We start from the raw sequence: 16,253 nt of genomic DNA on the forward strand, positions 1-16,253 counted from the left end.
AATATTCGTTTTCTGTTTAAATTTAGGGATAGAGTTCTAGTCGGATAAGAAGTCATTTGTACGGGGCTATAAATAGCCACCCTTGTAGATCTGTAATCATCATCAACTCAATACAACAAACTATTATTTCCTCGTACTTACTTTCAAGCAGGCGACTTCGCCAATACTTTTTCCCTTTTTCACGAGTTTGTACGGGTTGGCGGGGCTGCATCAACTTGACCTCCGGCCGATCTTGTAAGTTCCGCTTATCGAGTAAATTCTAAGCTTTAACTTCGGGCGCATCGCTGCCATTTCGTTTAGATTTGTTCATCAGTTATCGATATTTACTAGAATTCTAGGTGTTACCTGTTGTTCTAGTTTTATCACCAGTTATCCAGCTAGGAATCGGTAAATTCGGCTTTCCTTGTACTTCGTTGTTTAATCTATTTATTTTAGCCGATTAGATCTGTTCCTAGTGTTGCTACTGTAGCGTTGTTTAAATTGCTCTAGTAGTTTTCTTTATAAACGTTGCCTGGTAATCGGTTGCATCATAGCCGATTTCTTTATTACGGCAAATCGGCCAATTCGCTGATAAGCTTCCTCGAGATCGGAACCTTAGCCGATCGCAACCTCTGGGAATTGACAGGTTTCTTTCCTTGCCAATCAATAGGTCAGATTGGCTGGCACGCCGCGTGAACCGTACCAGGGCGATCACCCGAATAGGAGCTAAGCAGATTCTCCCGGGTCGTGTGTCCGACGCTGGGAATTCGATCAGCCGATTTCCTGCGCCAACAGGTTCATACTAACTAGTCATCAACAAAAGGTTCATACTAACAATGCTAGTTGAAATAGATCTTGTGTTATAAGTTTCACGGATTGATAAACCTTGGGGGAGTATTCTGAGGGAAGAGCTGATTCCTGCGTTTGCGGTTCACAAACTGGCGTGCTAACTTTCGTCAACACATTGATCACTGCTAAGCAAGGCCAACCGCCGCGATCCGCTACGAGCAGCCTCCGACACCCATGCAACAACCTCAAGCTACCTCCACATCATCAGTAAACCTGCCTCCAAGAGCGCCAGCATCCGTTCCTCTGCCTTAGGTTGCCGTTGCTGCAGCACCTCACTTGATCAATTGCCTACCACAAGCTCCACAGGCCAACGAAGGAACCATCAAATACCAACTGGTTGAACCTCCATGGCTGCTACGTGCAATCCATCTTGCACGCTACCGCGTGCTCACCGTCTCGCCTCGTCACACCATAGACTATACCTCAGGCAATCGTCGTGCAAACTAGAGGCTCCTCGCTACCAATCTCACCCTTGCCGTAGATGGCGGCCTCGATGATGTCCTCGACCGCAGCGTCGTTGTCATTAGAGTAGCTGCCGAGCCTTCTGCATACCTACACCCCAATGCCCAGTCAGCGCCGCGCTGCCGTCACACCATGATGGCTGTCCTCACACCACGGTGCTGCCGCCGGGACGTGTACTCGCTCACTACCATTGCCCACCAGCACGTGCCGCTGGAGCAGCCATCCGAGCGCCTCTACATGCAGCTACCTTGCCCCCGCGGCGATGGTCACCAGCACGCTGTCAAGTAGCCCACGGCGAGCAGATCAGGCCTGAGGCACGCCGGATCCAGCCATGGAGGCGCCGAAATAGCCGCTGCTGACAATGCATACCCATAGCGCCACCGTGCCCATATATCGAGATAGGGACGGGAGAAGAGAGGAGACTTCACCGTCACCTTCCTTGCGACCGCCAGACTTCCGGCGGCGCGCTCCAGCGATGGCGAGATGAAGGGGTTGGTGGAAGCTGCCCGGTGGCACGGACGCCGGAGGTGCCGCCGGTGTCGCCCGTGAGTGGCGACGCGGGGGCCGTTTCGTGTTTTCCTTCGTTGCTTTGCTTCGGAATTCGGAGGTGAGATTGATGTTATGCAAATAGGGTCCTCTGTCGCGGGAGCATCTGCACGGCTAGAGCTAATTTAGTCTCAGGCCAAATAGTTTCCATTTCATTTAACACAAATGCGAGATCTAATTTTATAGAAAAGGGATGCTCCTAATATTGAATGAACCAGAAATAACCCCACATGCCTCCCTCAATCAATAAATCGGTGCCATAATTTCTGAACTTTTAGAAAGCAGAAACATACTTGAACGATTAAAAAAACTCTATACTCCATAAATTTGGTATTCATTGGTACAACAAATTTGGCTTCTATGGTGGTTGAAAACTTAATAGCTATGTTACTGCCCCAACTCCGACATAGCAAAATCACAAATAAGAACAGTGATAGATCCTGCTCCTTTTACTTGGACAAAATTTATAAATTCATAGAAGAAACGTAGTAAGCCAGAAAAAACATGGCCTAACCAAACTGCTCGGTCAGAAAATTCAGGAACATGTACATGAAACCACGACTTATTCCATCATCAATCCTCTAGACTAAAACATTTTTTTAAACCGTGGATCAACAGGGACGAAGGGTTTGGGAACTTCACCGCACAAAAACCCAATGAGAAAACAAGAACAACAATGGCCCTTCTTTTTCCTCCTTTCACTCCTTCTGATCCTTTTACTGTTTCTCCTCCTTCCAGTATTTAAGATATTTTTTTAGGAAAAAAAATGTAAGAGCATCTCTAGCAGTTCCCCAATTCCCAAACCAACTACCATATTGTGAGAGTTGGTAAAAAAAATAGTGCTCCAGCAGACTCCCTTTCTCTTTCCCTTTTCCCAATAATTATTGGGATAACCCAATAATTCATCCCAACTCTCCCTAAACAAAGGTGGAGTTGTGACTCTCCAATACGGTAGTTGGATTGAGGTAAGATTATTGGGAGGCTACAAAAGTAACTCTCCTAAAAATAATGAAATGGATATTAGGATATCCCCATTAACTAATTGTTGAGAAACATTTATTGGAAGACTGCTGGAGATGCTCTAAGAGACGTTACTAGCTAGCATTCAATTGGAGAGAAAAGAAGGTGTACAAATCCTAACCTCGATAAACCCCTCGCCCACCCTGAAAAATCGAGTGTTTGCAGGCTCCAAGACACTAGATTATTTCTTTTAGGATTTTCCAAATTAAATGGGATGAACAAATGATGGAGATGGATCACCTCATCTAGAATGATTGATGAATTGATTACTTAAACAAACACCCTCTAAAATAATGAGAATGCTATCTTACTAATATTTTTTTACTACTATTGCACATGTGAATAGGAGTCGAGGAACATGTATGACACATGCTTTGAGCCTCTTGTAATTAATCTAACTTCATAGTTTATAGGGAAAAGTTCAAATTACTCCCGTCAAGTATAACCAAAGTCCCGATGACCCCCTAAAGCATTTCTTGGTTCAGTTTACCCATATACTATACCATTTGGTTTAATTTACCCCTTCATATAATTTATCTTTTTTTTTCTCCATGCACAAGTGGAGTTTTAGGTTTAAATTTTGCAAGATGATAGTAGACAACATAAGGCATATTAAAAAAATATATCATGAATTTTGCATCGCTACTTTGATAGGGTAGGATATTTAATAATAAAATTTATTGTTGAGATACAAAATTATATAAAAAATAATGATGAAAAATTTATAAAATATTTTTTAATACAGGTTATGATGTCCACTACCATCCTAGAAATTCTCAAACTAAAATTCGACTTGTGTATGGAGAAAAAAAATGACAAATTGCATTATAAGGTAAGTTGAACCAAATAGCATAGTTTAGAGAGTAAATTAAACCAAAATATAATTTAGAGGGTTATCTATATTTTTATTATATTTGAAGGGAGTAATTCGATTTTTTTCCTAGTTTATATGTGAACGTTGGAGCTGAAAAGCTAATTTTACTAGAGAAATACAGGTTCAGGGGGTGCTGCAGCACCCCTGCAGATCCGCCCCCGACCGTGTATCCGTGTATGCGTGCGAGATACACGTGCGTTCATAGGAGGTGATTGTGTCCGGTACGTGTGGCTCTGAGCTCCCGGACGAGGGATTGAATGAGTGCACATGACATTTGGCTCAAAGCCTACGTACTCGAGCCTACGGCCCGTAGTAGTTCCCGTCGCCATAATCAGCATCAAAGAGGCACGCAGCCGCAGGCACTTCAATGACTGCCTGTTAATAAACTTGCTCATCCTGCAGGAGCCTGCTCGCTTGCTTTCTGCTGGGGACTGCAAAGACATGGTACTGCGGGCGCTGCAAAGGCATGCGAGATACTGCAAGGCAAGCAAGAGCGTACATGTTTATAAGAGATCTCAAAAAAGTCTATACCTAAAGAGCGAGTAAAGTACCCCTCATAGAAGGTCCACTTATCAGGATAAATCACACTAAAATGGTTGATGAAGGGAGGGAGAGACGCGATATTCCCAGCATCTGTTGCATATTGCTGCTCTACTGCGTCTGATGTTGATGATTTTTTTGTCATTGCGCGTTTTTTACCCGCCGGCTCCACCTATTACATGGGCATGGTAAATCACGATCAATTCATTCAGGTCAGGACCTTCCAATTCAAGCCAAATGATCAATCGGGGTTAATCTAGAATAATCAAATCATCAATCACTTTGAGTGCTTTCCAATTACATCGAAACCCTTCCAGTTACGAGACAAAAGTCCCCACCAATAAAATTGATTAATTGATTGATGATTAATCATAGTTAATCTGCAACAATTCAGATCACCAACCATATTAAGTCCCTTCCTGTTACATATAATCCGGAACAAACATATCACCAATCATAATAATAGGTTTCAATTAAATTTATATTTATATATTTTTTGAACGTACCTTCACTAGTATTCTAACAGCCCGTCTGGCTGCTGCTGTGCTGGTGGTAAAGGGCCTTTAATTTAACTTAGCAAATTTAAGGATCGGGCTCACTAAGGATCAGGCTGAAATACTATATAATTTTGAGCTAAATATATATATATGGTTTAGTTGGATTGTGAAGAAAAAATAAGTGCCATGATCCATTACCACCCCTAGTTGCAGCAGCCACTACAGCCACCCAACAGCATCAACAGAAGCTGCAGCCAGACGTCATGCTCAGATTTTGCACACATAGCTTGTGCTGCTTAGACTTAATTCCCAGCATGGAAGATAATTAAGAACACAGCTGCAGCTGATGGGCTTACAGCCGAACGGCTGTGCTCACTACGGGAAACATGAAAATTGCCGAGTGTATTTTTTTGCCGAGTGTTTTTTTTCGAGCACTCGGCAAACAAGCTCTTCGCCGAGTGCCAAGCCAAAAACACTCGGCAAAAAAAAAAACACACGGCAAACCGGGGCTTTGCCGAGTGTCAAATAAAAAACACTCGGCAAAGAGGGAGGTTTGCCGAGTGTCAAAAAGAACACTCGGCAAATAGGGGGGTTTGCCTAGTGTTTTTTTTGACACTCGGCAAAAAAATAATTTTTTTCCTCTTTTCACCATGAAATTTTTTCTACTCCCCACATACAACATGTGGTACTCCATGTTAAAATTTGGTATATTTTTGGATTTATTTGCTATATTTATTTAATTAATTGCATTTCAAGGGAATTTTTGGTATAAGTCAAATTTGAACAGCAAGTGATTCAAATTATGGAACAAAATGAGTAGAAAAATGATATTCATGTTTTTTGGCCCAATTTGAGACCTGACCCATGAAATGACAAGAAATTTCGAACATCTTGTTCAGGAAACACGACCACGAACGTGTGGCAGTGATATTTTTAAATTATAAAAAAAATAAACAAAATCTGAAAATCATGAGATTTGTCATGATGTGATGATATCATAGGTGGAGGCTGTGGAAAAAAATTGAGAATATTTTGCACATTTCATCACGTACGATGTTTACAAACCGAAGTATTTCCGAAGAAAAATAGTAACGTTGAGAAGGATTGCATAAGATTTGGAGTCAAAATGACGGTCGAGTTTTGATTGGACTACAAAACTTTTTGTACAGTGAATAGAGAATATATATTATTTCATGTAAATTTTTGACAATTTTTTGAAATTGTTAGATATTTTTTAAATTTTTTTTAAAATAACTTTGCCGAGTGTCCTATTGGAGACACTCGGCCAAGCACCCTTCGCCGAGTGTTACCCCTAGGACACTCGGCGACTTAATGCCCGGCCACAAAGGACTTAAGCGCCCGCCCCCTCACTATACTCCCGGCCCCCGTCAGTACTCCCTCCTCTCTCCCTCCTCTCTCCCTCCCGAAGCCCCCCGCCGCCGGAAGCCCCCCCCCCCCCCCCCCGCCGCCCGGCGCTCCCCGCCGCCGCCCGGCACCCCCGGCCCCGCCGCCCGGCACACGGCGCCCCCGGATCCGCCGCCGCCTGCCTGGCGCCCGGCCCCCGGATCCGCCGCCGCCCGCCGCCCGGCGCACGGCGCCCCCGGATCCGCCGCCGCCCCCCCCGGCGCCCGGCCCCCGGCCCCCGGATCCGCCGCCCGCCCGTCCCCTCCACCGGATCCGCCGGCGCCGGGGCCTGAAGAGAAGAGGAGAGGATGGTGGCGCCGGGGCCTGAAGAGAAGGGGAGAGGATGGTGGCGGCGGCGGCGGAGCAGGTGTCTTTTTTTTTATTTTTTCAATAATTGGTCGCCGAGTGTTTTTTGGGCACTCGGCAAAGTCTTTGCCGAGTGCCCGACACAAAACACTCGACGAATCAGTGTTTGCCGTCAAGATTTTTGCCGTGTGTCGTTTGCCGAGTGTTACACTCGGCAAACGCTTTGCCGAGTGTTTTTGGGGCTTCGCCGAGTGCCCCTTGCACTCGGCATCTTCCCTGTTTCCCGTAGTGGCTGTGTGCAGCAGCTGCAGAAAAAAACACAAATATCACACAGAGAGATCAACCTGCGTCGACGCGTCGTCCATGGCTCCACAGCTGCTGTACCTGGACGAGCAATATGATAAAATAATGGCCACATGATAAGGAGGCCTGCGAATTTAGATCCCGTTTGGTAGGGCTTCTCAAAGTGCTTCTCCACCGGTTTTTGGTGAAGTCCTACCAAAGGGCCAATTTCAAAACGGCTTCACCACCAAAGCCGGGGAGAAGTCGCAAAACGGCTTGCACTAGAGAGGAGAAGTCGAAAAAAGTGGCTTCACCAGCTTCTCCTCTCTCTCCAAGCATTAAGTGATAATAAAATTACATATATTGCCATTGAGAAGCCGTTTTACCAAACGTTTTGCAAAACGACTTAAGCTTCACTAAAAAAGCCACTCCACCGAAGAAGTCGAAGCTGAAACCGTTTTATGAGAAGCCGAAGCTCTACCAAACGGAGCCTTAGACTCCTCGAGTCAATCGTTTCATCAGCTGCCCAGCTACCCAGCTGCCCTTGCACTCTAGGCAACCTTATGGCGAGACCTATCAGCTACAGGCAAGATTGTATTTCTCTACACCTTGGTCCTGGATCGATAAATACTGCTTGCATTCACGGGCAGCGACGCTCGCAGTGCGGCAGTGGCAGCAGTCAATCACAACTCACAAGACAACGTTCACGAGTGCCAAGCCCAAGAAAGCTAATGGCTCCCGCTGCTGATTACTGCCACGACTTCCATGGCAGCGAGGTGCCCCACGTCCCCATCTTCCCGCTCATGGCGAAAGGCCACACCGTCCCGCTCCTGGACCTTGCCTGCCTCCTCCGTCACAGGGGGCTCGCCGCCGTCACGTTCCTCACCACCCCGGGCAACGCGTCGTTCGTCCGAGCCTCGCTGGCCGGGGATGACGCGGCCTCCGTCGTCGAGCTCCCGTTCCCGGCCGGCCACGCGCCCGCGGGCGGCGAGAGCGCCGAGGGCGTCACGTCGACGTCCTCCTTCGCCGCGTTCGCGGAGGCCACGTCGCCGCTTCGCCCGCGGCTCGAGCAGGTGCTGGCGGCCATGCGCCCTCCCGTGGACCTCCTCGTCGCGGACGGGTTCCTGTACTGGGCGCACGCGTCGGCCGCCGCGCTCGGCGTCCCGACCGTGTCGTTCCTGGGCACGTCCGCGTTCGCGCACGCCGTCCGGGAGGCGTGCGTGCGCGACAAGCTGGGGGCCTCGGCGCAGCGTGATGACGACGCCGACGCGTCCACCGGTATGTACACGGTGCCCGAGTTCCCCCACCTCCAGTTCTCGCTCGCCGACCTCGTGCCGCCGCCACTCCCGTTGATGGAGTTGGATGCCAAGATGGCGGCGGGCGTCGCCGCTGGTCACGGCTTGATCATGAACACCTTCCGTGACCTGGTGGACCGCTACGTAGAGCATTGGAACCGGCACATTGGGCCTAGGGCTTGGCCCATTGGCCCACTATGCTTGGCCCGGCAATCTTCTTCTTCCTCGAGATGGGTTTCGAGGAGCGTGTCGAAGGTAGGAGAAAGATGGTGAGAGAATGGGTGGACCAATAAGAAATACTTAACACTCATGTATCCGAGGATGTTTAAGTCATTGTGGGTGGGACCCAGGGGAGTGATGTTGCGGGTGTCCCTTTGGTGGCATGGCCAATTGAGTTTGAACAACCTATGAATGCAAAGCTTGTCGTTGATGAGCTAGGAATTGGAGTTAGGGTCCATAGTAGTGATGGAACAATTGGGGGTCTTGTTAAGAGTCACGAGATGACAAACTAGGTTTTGGGAGGACACCAGGTGGGGGGAGTATGCGCTGAAGATTGAGTTTCATTAGCTGTACAGATACTGCAGAGACCCCTAGATTTCAGTAGAGGAAGCCCTGAGAGGTGGAACATGCCACATCGACTTTAGAAGAACATTATCTGAAACAGAAATGCAGGAATGGAATAGGCTGGTGGAAGTGATGGAACAACTACACTTGTGTGAAGGGAGAGATGAGATAAGATGGGCCTTGGAGAAGTCAGGCAGGTATACAATGAGATCACTGTATAGAGAGTTAGGTGTCAAAGATAATTTGATGATGGATGTGAGCCATGTGCCACTAAAAATAAAAATCTTTATGCGGATGGCTTTTCATGATGAAATCCAGTCAGCAGTCCAACTGAAGAAGAGGAAGTTGGCGGGCCCAGAAAGTTGCAAACTGTGAGGAGATAGAAAGCACAAACCACATCTTGTTCTGCTGCCCAATAGCAAGGTTCATGTGGGTTTTTACAAAGAGAGGCTGAGCTGGTAGGCGATGCCCATATCCTGCCAAAGTTGTGTAGAGGTAGTACTGAGAGGGAGAATTGGATTAACAAAATATGTGCAGGTACGATGTGGGCATTGTGGAAGACAAGGAATGACGCCATGTTCAACAAGAAGATCGCGGCAACGCAAATGGTGGTGGTGCACAGGATGATGTCCCTGCTACACAATGGAAGCCGCTACTGAAGCAGAAGAACTGGAGGAGGTGGAACGTTTGCTTGGAGAGTTCTCACAAGCATGTCGGCAACTAGCTTAGTAATGGCTGCAGGAGTGGACCTGTTTTTCTTTTGCCTGTGGGTTTGGGCTACTCTTGTCTTTTGTATTACTGTCAATCGGTTAGAACTGTGGTGGTCTAGCTAGGTTCAGATATGAAAGTCTAGTAGAGTTAGAGACAAGAGATGGTTATGCTTAGATCGTCTAAAGAGTAGAAGCTGAAGCTGGGGCAGATCCCCCTGTAATTGAAAACTGATAATCCCAGTAATAGTTGGCTGAAGTTTTTCGCCCTCTAAGCTTTCGATAAAGTTGGGCGTAATGCCTTTGATCTAAAAAAAGAGTCACGAGATCACAAGGGTGGTAAGAGAGCTGATGTTTGGGAAGGATGGAGTATTGATGGCATCGAACGTGGCAAAGTTAGCAGAACATGCTCAAGCAGTGGTATCTGAAGGCGGGTCATCGTGGAAAGCAGTCGAGGAGATGATCAGGGAGCATAGCAAGAAAATCAATGAACAGGTAAGTTGTATGTATCATGGTGGAAAGGACTGCATTCTGCCACCGAAAACCATTGAGAGATAAAAGAGAAGAAAATTTTGGCGAGCTGAATCTTGGATGACCTGTTAGGTCCTATTTGGCATGGCTCCAACTCTGGATGGAGCTACTCCACTCCAGAACTTCAGGTGGAGCCAACTCCACTCCAGAACTGCAGAACTAAAATGGGTGTTTGGCTAGATGGGTACCTCCAGCTCCAAAAGGAGGATCTTTCTGGATGGATTGTCACTTTTACCCCAACCCATGACCCCACTTGTCATTCGGTCATACATTATCTTCTTCTTCGGGACGCTCGCCGTCGCGGCGTCGTTGGTGCTCGTCTCCTTCGATGCGCGCGTGGCAGGACCGTCTACACCGCGTCCTCGACGGCAGCTCGTCGTTCCTCACCGCGCACGTCCTCGTCATCCCTTTGAACTTAGGCCCGACAGAGAACACCTGTAGAAGAACAGGAAGCAGGCTAAGGCGAAATCCCGTCAAATTGTTTGACGCACGCATGAACAGCGCTGGGAGGGTTGTTGCGGGGAGAATCGGATCGACCTAGGTGTCGATTCTGAGGAAGGTGCACTGGGGAACGTCGAGTAGGAGCGGGATCCCTTCCGCACCAACTTCGTCGTCACCTCCGGGTCCATCCGCGCTGTAGCGCCGCCGCCACTACTCGCCATGCCAGTAGTAGCTCATCGACCGGTGGTTGGGGGGCACAGGGCGGTTGGCGGCACTCGACGTGGCTGGGGCGGCGGGCCTCGGGCAGCCGGCGGCGGTCGAGGGGGGGGGCGCTGGGCCAGCCGGCGGCAGAGGGGCCGAGGGCGGAGCTCGACGTGGCTGGTGGCGATCGTGGAGGCTGGGGCGGCCGGCGGCGGCCTCGGGCAGCCGGCAGCAGGGGTGGCCGACGGTGGGGCTCAGTGGCCGGCAGCGGGCCAACCCTAGAACCGGCGGCGCCAGAAGAAAACGGAGGCGGAACAGGCACGCGGGATGGGAATGAAGTGCGGGGGGTTCTCGGGAGGAATAGAAGCGAAGCGTTTTTTTTTGTAACCAGTAGCATTGGTGGTTAATTACCCACCAACTCCACGAGGAGATTCAAAATAGGTGGTTTTGGAGCTGTGAAAGAGGTGCTCCAAAACTCCACCCCATTTGCACTACATGTCCATGGAGTTGGCAGCTACATAGAGTTTTGGAGCTGGGGTGTTTGGCTAAAATTTTTACTGGAGTTGCTAGAGTTCTGGAGTGGAGCCATGCCAAACAGACCCTTAATTTCGTATGTAAACCCCCGTTTGTTTTTTTCTTAACAGGATATATAGACCTATGTTTGCACTTTGTAGCTCGATTGTTGGTATTAGCATTGTAGTGGCTTGATTGAAACCCTCTTATGTTCAATTGGAATTGTAATTTAAATTTCACTTATTTGGTACACATTGCCTTTTTTTTCATACAAGGGGCCTCCCATTGTCCTCGAGCTTTAGTTTCCCATTGTCCTGGAGCTGATCAATTTAGTTACTACTCCCTCCTCCATCCTAAATTATAGGTCATTTTGACTTTTCTAGATGCATAGATATTATTATGCATCTAGATATAAGGATATATTTAAGTGCATAAAAAAATATATAAATCTAAAAAGCTAAAATGACATATAATTTGGGACGGAGGGAGTACTCTCTTCAGTCATAAATACTTGACACTGATCAAATTCCGGCCAACCTTTTGAAACAAATAATTATCAAAATATTTAGTTTGGAAACTTTAACATAATATGCGCAGATTTGTCTTGCAAAATACAAAGTACTCCCTGCATCCCAAATTGTAAATTGTTTTAATTTTTCTAAGTGTATAATTTTTGCTATGCACCTAGATATAATATATGTTTAGATGCATAATAGTATATATAAACCTAGAAAAGCTAAAATAGCCAACAATTTGGAACGGACAGAGTATAATCTCATTAAGCGAGCGAACTCCAATCTAAGAGGCCAGTCGGACGTGTAAGAGCCCTGGCCCATTTAAGGAAAGAGACTACAGCAGGTCAAAAGGTTTTCTAATACTACTGTATGGGCCAGCCCGGCCCAACTTTTGACCCTCATTGAACAGAAACTGCAGACGCTTCTAATGTCAGGCTGGGAATGAACTACCCTTTCAGCTGGGTGAGAAATGCCAGTGTGAAAAATATAAATAAAAAAATATAAATAATAAAGCTTTAATTTATCAGCAGAGGTACAGTACCAATACTAAGAAAACGCAAAACCAAATATACATTTGCAAACACTTCTACGCTATGTTATACTGCTGCTCGTTCCATAGCCATGCCCAGTTGTTGAGCTGCACCCCGTCCTCTTCGGGGTCGGGGAGGAAGAAGGGCCCAGCGTCACCGTCGCCGCCGCCGCAATCGTCCTCCGATGACGACGGCGGCGAGCGCGCGCCGGCCAGATAGGACTCCGGGCTGTCGCTGTCTCCCCCCGTGTAACAATAACCCACCGCCGGCGCCGGCGCCGCGCCGCCGGTGGCGGGCTGGATGCAGAGCTGATCTTGTTCGAGAGTACCGTAGGCTCTCTCTCGCAGGGCAGCGACAGTCTGCTCCTCCGGATCTGGCGCCGACGACTCCTCCTTAGCTTGAAGTTTCTCAGTCAAGGTGATCACCTGATATGGAAGGTCGCTATGTGTATATTAGCATATGATCATTTTAAATAAAGATATGCAAGATTCATTTTCTTGGCCTGGTCAGGCCGTAGTACTGAACTACTGATACATGTGACAGCAACTCATACATGTAACAGCAACTGCCAGTGACATGTGAAATGCAGTGTCTGCCTCTGGCTGAACAAAGTGTCCCTACTAATCAATGTTGGGGTCGCTTTTCTGATCGATTATTTAGAATTTTAGCTTCTAGTACTATGATTAGTGAGGTTGACTACTGCAGCTCATCAATCGGCTAAGGGTCCTGTTTGTTTGAGATTATAATCCACCTAGATTATATAAGCTGAATTATGGTTCATGAGTACTTCTAAAATGGTAAAAGATCACATTGGAGCTAGCTTATTTGAGATTATTTATGATCCCAAAGTGGTCCCATGATACTCTTTTGCTCTACTACCCTTGAACCATAGTCCAATTATATAACTAGGAGGGAAACATGCCCTAATTATCATCGTGGAACCTGCTAGCATGTTTGGCTAAACTACCCTGGATGCTAGCCTATGGCCCTAGTTATTTCACTACGAAGATTCTCCCTCCATCCACAAATAATTTGACCACCATCTTGTATGCTACTTTGACCAATAATATATATAAAAATAAACCATTTCAAATAAAAAAATTGCATATTCTTCTGATAGTTAGTTTTACAGTGAATCTAGTGACATCATTTGTGCTTTGTTATTTTTTCTGATTTTTTTCTATGATCGGATAAATTTAAAAGTATTTGACTTAGAACAAATTAGAAGTTCTTATATCCATGAAAAGAGTGCGGATACCTTATTCTGTTAATTTAGGATAGGTGCGGACTTGTATCCCTCTGGTTCAATTAATTGAAGTAAACTAAAGAAGGTTGGTGCTGACCTTTAGGGGCATAAATTTGCAAAAACAATATATAACCAACTATTACTCTATTAATATATGATGTTTGTGGCACAAATTTAATACTATTCTTCTGGTAGTAATTTTGTATCATATGAATACAACTAATTGTGCAAAACACTTGTCTTAAGAAAAAACACCACCTTATAAAAATATAAAGGGAGTAGCGACGTCTCAAGTTAAAGACGCTGTCCAAACATGTCTTAAGTTCATACTTTTACAAAGAAAGCATCCCTAAAGATATATGCATCTTGTAACATTCGTTTCAAACAAACAATCCTAGTTTACAAAAAAGAAAAACCTAATTATGCGATTCTTCATATATAATCGTTCTTGATAAATTTACCGTAATACATATCGTTGAACTTTGAAGAATTTGTCATACACGAATTCTAGGGTGTCAAGGATCAACTATTCCACTTTGAAGTTACCGTGAGGGTTTGTTTGAACAGAAGAGAATTGGAAAGAAACGAAGGAAATTAAGTCTAAAATGAAATAATTTCCTCTTCAATCCCTGCCATTCCACTTGAATCTACTGAGTATCCAAATAAGGTCTAAACCTATTTACTTTTTTTCAAATATAATTCCTGAAATTGGTTGTTGAGATATCTGGATGACAGTGCTTAGCTAAGTAGCCCAAGTGCAATGGCTAAACGATGGCCCGCAGGCAGGATTGATGACCTCACCTGTGACCGGAGGCGGTCGTTGTCGGCCAGGAGCGCGTCGCGGCCGGCGAGGAGCTCGTCGTGCGCGGCCCTGAGGCGGTCGAAGTCCTGCTCGAGCTGCTTCGCCTTCCAGCGCGCGCGGCGGTTCTGGAACCACACGGCCACCTGCCGCGGCGCGATCCCCAGCCGCCGCGCCAGCTCGCTCTTCCGCTCAGGCTCCAGCTTCCGCTTCTCCTCCTCGAAGCTCAGCTCCAGCTCCCGCACCTGCTCCGCCGTCAGCCGGCGCTTCGTCCGCTCCTGCGCCCCGCCGCCGTTCAGCTCGTAGTCGAAGCCGGCCAGCTCGTCGTCGCCCAGCTCGAGCTGCAGCTGCAGCTCCTCATGCGCTGCCAGCTGGAACGGCCGCTTGCGCCAGCCGCCGCCCGCCGCACCGGCCCCCACCACCGGCGCACCTGCAGATAACGAGGGCATGAGCAACGGATTCTTCATTTCTTCCACGAACTAATTAACTAAACGCTTTATATATCCGTAACGATCCACTGACCTCGAAGGAATTCGCCGCCGCCGCCACCGCCGCCGAAGAGGAAAACCTGTCCGCCGCCTTCGCCGGCGGCGCGGAATGGCACGGCGGAGCTGATCATGTTGCGGCCGTAGTCCATGCGCCAATTCACTAACAACGAACCAAAGAAAGGACTTGTATTTTGTACGCTCACACTCACGTGTATCGGTGTACGTACGTACGTATGCTCCCCCACCTCCTCGTGGAACACGGAGATCGCCGGGCGGCCGGAGCTATGTACAGCCTGATCAGAAGAAGGAGGGCGCCGCCGCCGGGAACTTGTGGCGGAAGAAGCTGGTGCTCCACGGCGTGCGCGTCGTCGACGACTTGGTGGGGTACAGCGTGAACCCCATGGCGCCGCCCCCGAGGAAGGACGTAGGCTTCGCCACCGCAAGCTTCGTGCGACGACACACGGTGGCCGGAGAAGCTGGCCGGCGGTGTCGTCCCACCAGTTTGATGAGACGCGCGGGTCCAGTGGATATATTGGGGACTGGAAGAAGGGGAATCGCCGTCTGCGGTGGCGGGAATGTGTGGGCAAACCGGGTAAACTCTGAAGCTTGGAGGAGGATGGGATTTATAGGAGTGAAGGGCATTTGGAGGGTGGGGCGTAGTGACAGAAATACCTCCTGAATCCTGATTGGGGGATTAAAGTCCATATATCTCCTGTATTCGAAGTACCTTTTAGCTGGTTTGAGCTCGTAAAATTTGTGAATTCTGCACACAAATAGTTTGGAATTCTTGGAATCTTCGATTTTCGTATGATTTATATATGATGTCATGTGCTGCGACAAAGATCAATCAACTACATCAATACTAAAAAAACATTAAAAAAAAACAGCAGCACAAACTGCAAGCTGTTGACAGTTTACTGCTGGTGCTACTCTATTCTGTACATGGGCGTGCTTCTCTGTTGGTGACACCGTTTCGTGCAAGTAGAAAGACAAGCCACAAGATCCACACATTAGAGCACCCTTTGGAAACCTAAAAAGCTAATTTAGAAATGGCTCTGGTTATGGTACACCACACACTGAATTTTCATGTACTACCTTATTAACAAGTTAGCGAGCATACTAAACACAGTTATGTCAGCTTCATGACAGGGCGACACGTACAATTAACCAGCTAAGGATTCAGTTGCAGTGGTAAGATTATGATTTGAAGGTGTGTGAAGGGATCATGCGACATGGCAATTGTGGCAACTAGCTGGTGAATTTGTTGTCCCAAATTTGAACACGTACTGGACCGATGCAACTTGTGAATAATTTTTTCGTTTCTTGATTCTTTCTTATGCCTTTCCACGCAGAGTTGGGAAAACAAAGGTTGAATATGCTATGAAGTCAACTCAAGATGACATGAGAGAAGCAACAGGTTGTTCTCTCCTCTTTTCTTTCTCCTTTTCCAGTTGCGTGGTTGGCAATTATATACTAGACATCTACTACTTGAGGTTGATCTCATTTTGGAACCTGGAAACTTTACCATATTTGTATGGAGAGTGAACTGTTTTCGAAATTTTTCTCACAAAAATTCATATGGATCGATTTATGAATCTTACGCAGGCACCTAGCATCGAATACGTGTAACTCAATTATTTTAGGACACTTATTATGGTATTCTT

General features: G+C 47.1%; 2 protein-coding genes across 2 annotated transcripts; one reads left to right on the forward strand and one right to left on the reverse strand.

Annotated features, from left to right (window-relative positions):
• The first annotated feature begins 7,216 nt into the window (after positions 1–7,216).
• Positions 7,217–9,560, forward strand: LOC117846183 (UDP-glycosyltransferase 90A1). The gene has a single exon (XM_034727298.2). It carries the CDS (start codon positions 7,221–7,223, stop codon positions 8,325–8,327), a length of 1,107 nt encoding a protein of 368 aa, XP_034583189.2. The 5' UTR covers positions 7,217–7,220; the 3' UTR covers positions 8,328–9,560.
• A 2,444-nt stretch (positions 9,561–12,004) lies between these two features.
• Positions 12,005–15,389, reverse strand: LOC117842371 (homeobox-leucine zipper protein HOX25). The gene is made up of 3 exons (XM_034722793.2): positions 14,624–15,389; positions 14,104–14,531; positions 12,005–12,481 (listed from the first exon to the last, which is right to left on the reverse strand). Exons 1-3 carry the CDS (start codon positions 14,736–14,738, stop codon positions 12,113–12,115), a joined length of 912 nt encoding a protein of 303 aa, XP_034578684.1. The 5' UTR covers positions 14,739–15,389; the 3' UTR covers positions 12,005–12,112.
• Positions 15,390–16,253: the final 864 nt, after the last annotated feature.

The sequence above is a fragment of the Setaria viridis genome, chromosome 2 (genome assembly GCF_005286985.2).
Source record: "Setaria viridis chromosome 2, Setaria_viridis_v4.0, whole genome shotgun sequence".
Taxonomy (NCBI): domain Eukaryota; kingdom Viridiplantae; phylum Streptophyta; class Magnoliopsida; order Poales; family Poaceae; genus Setaria; species Setaria viridis.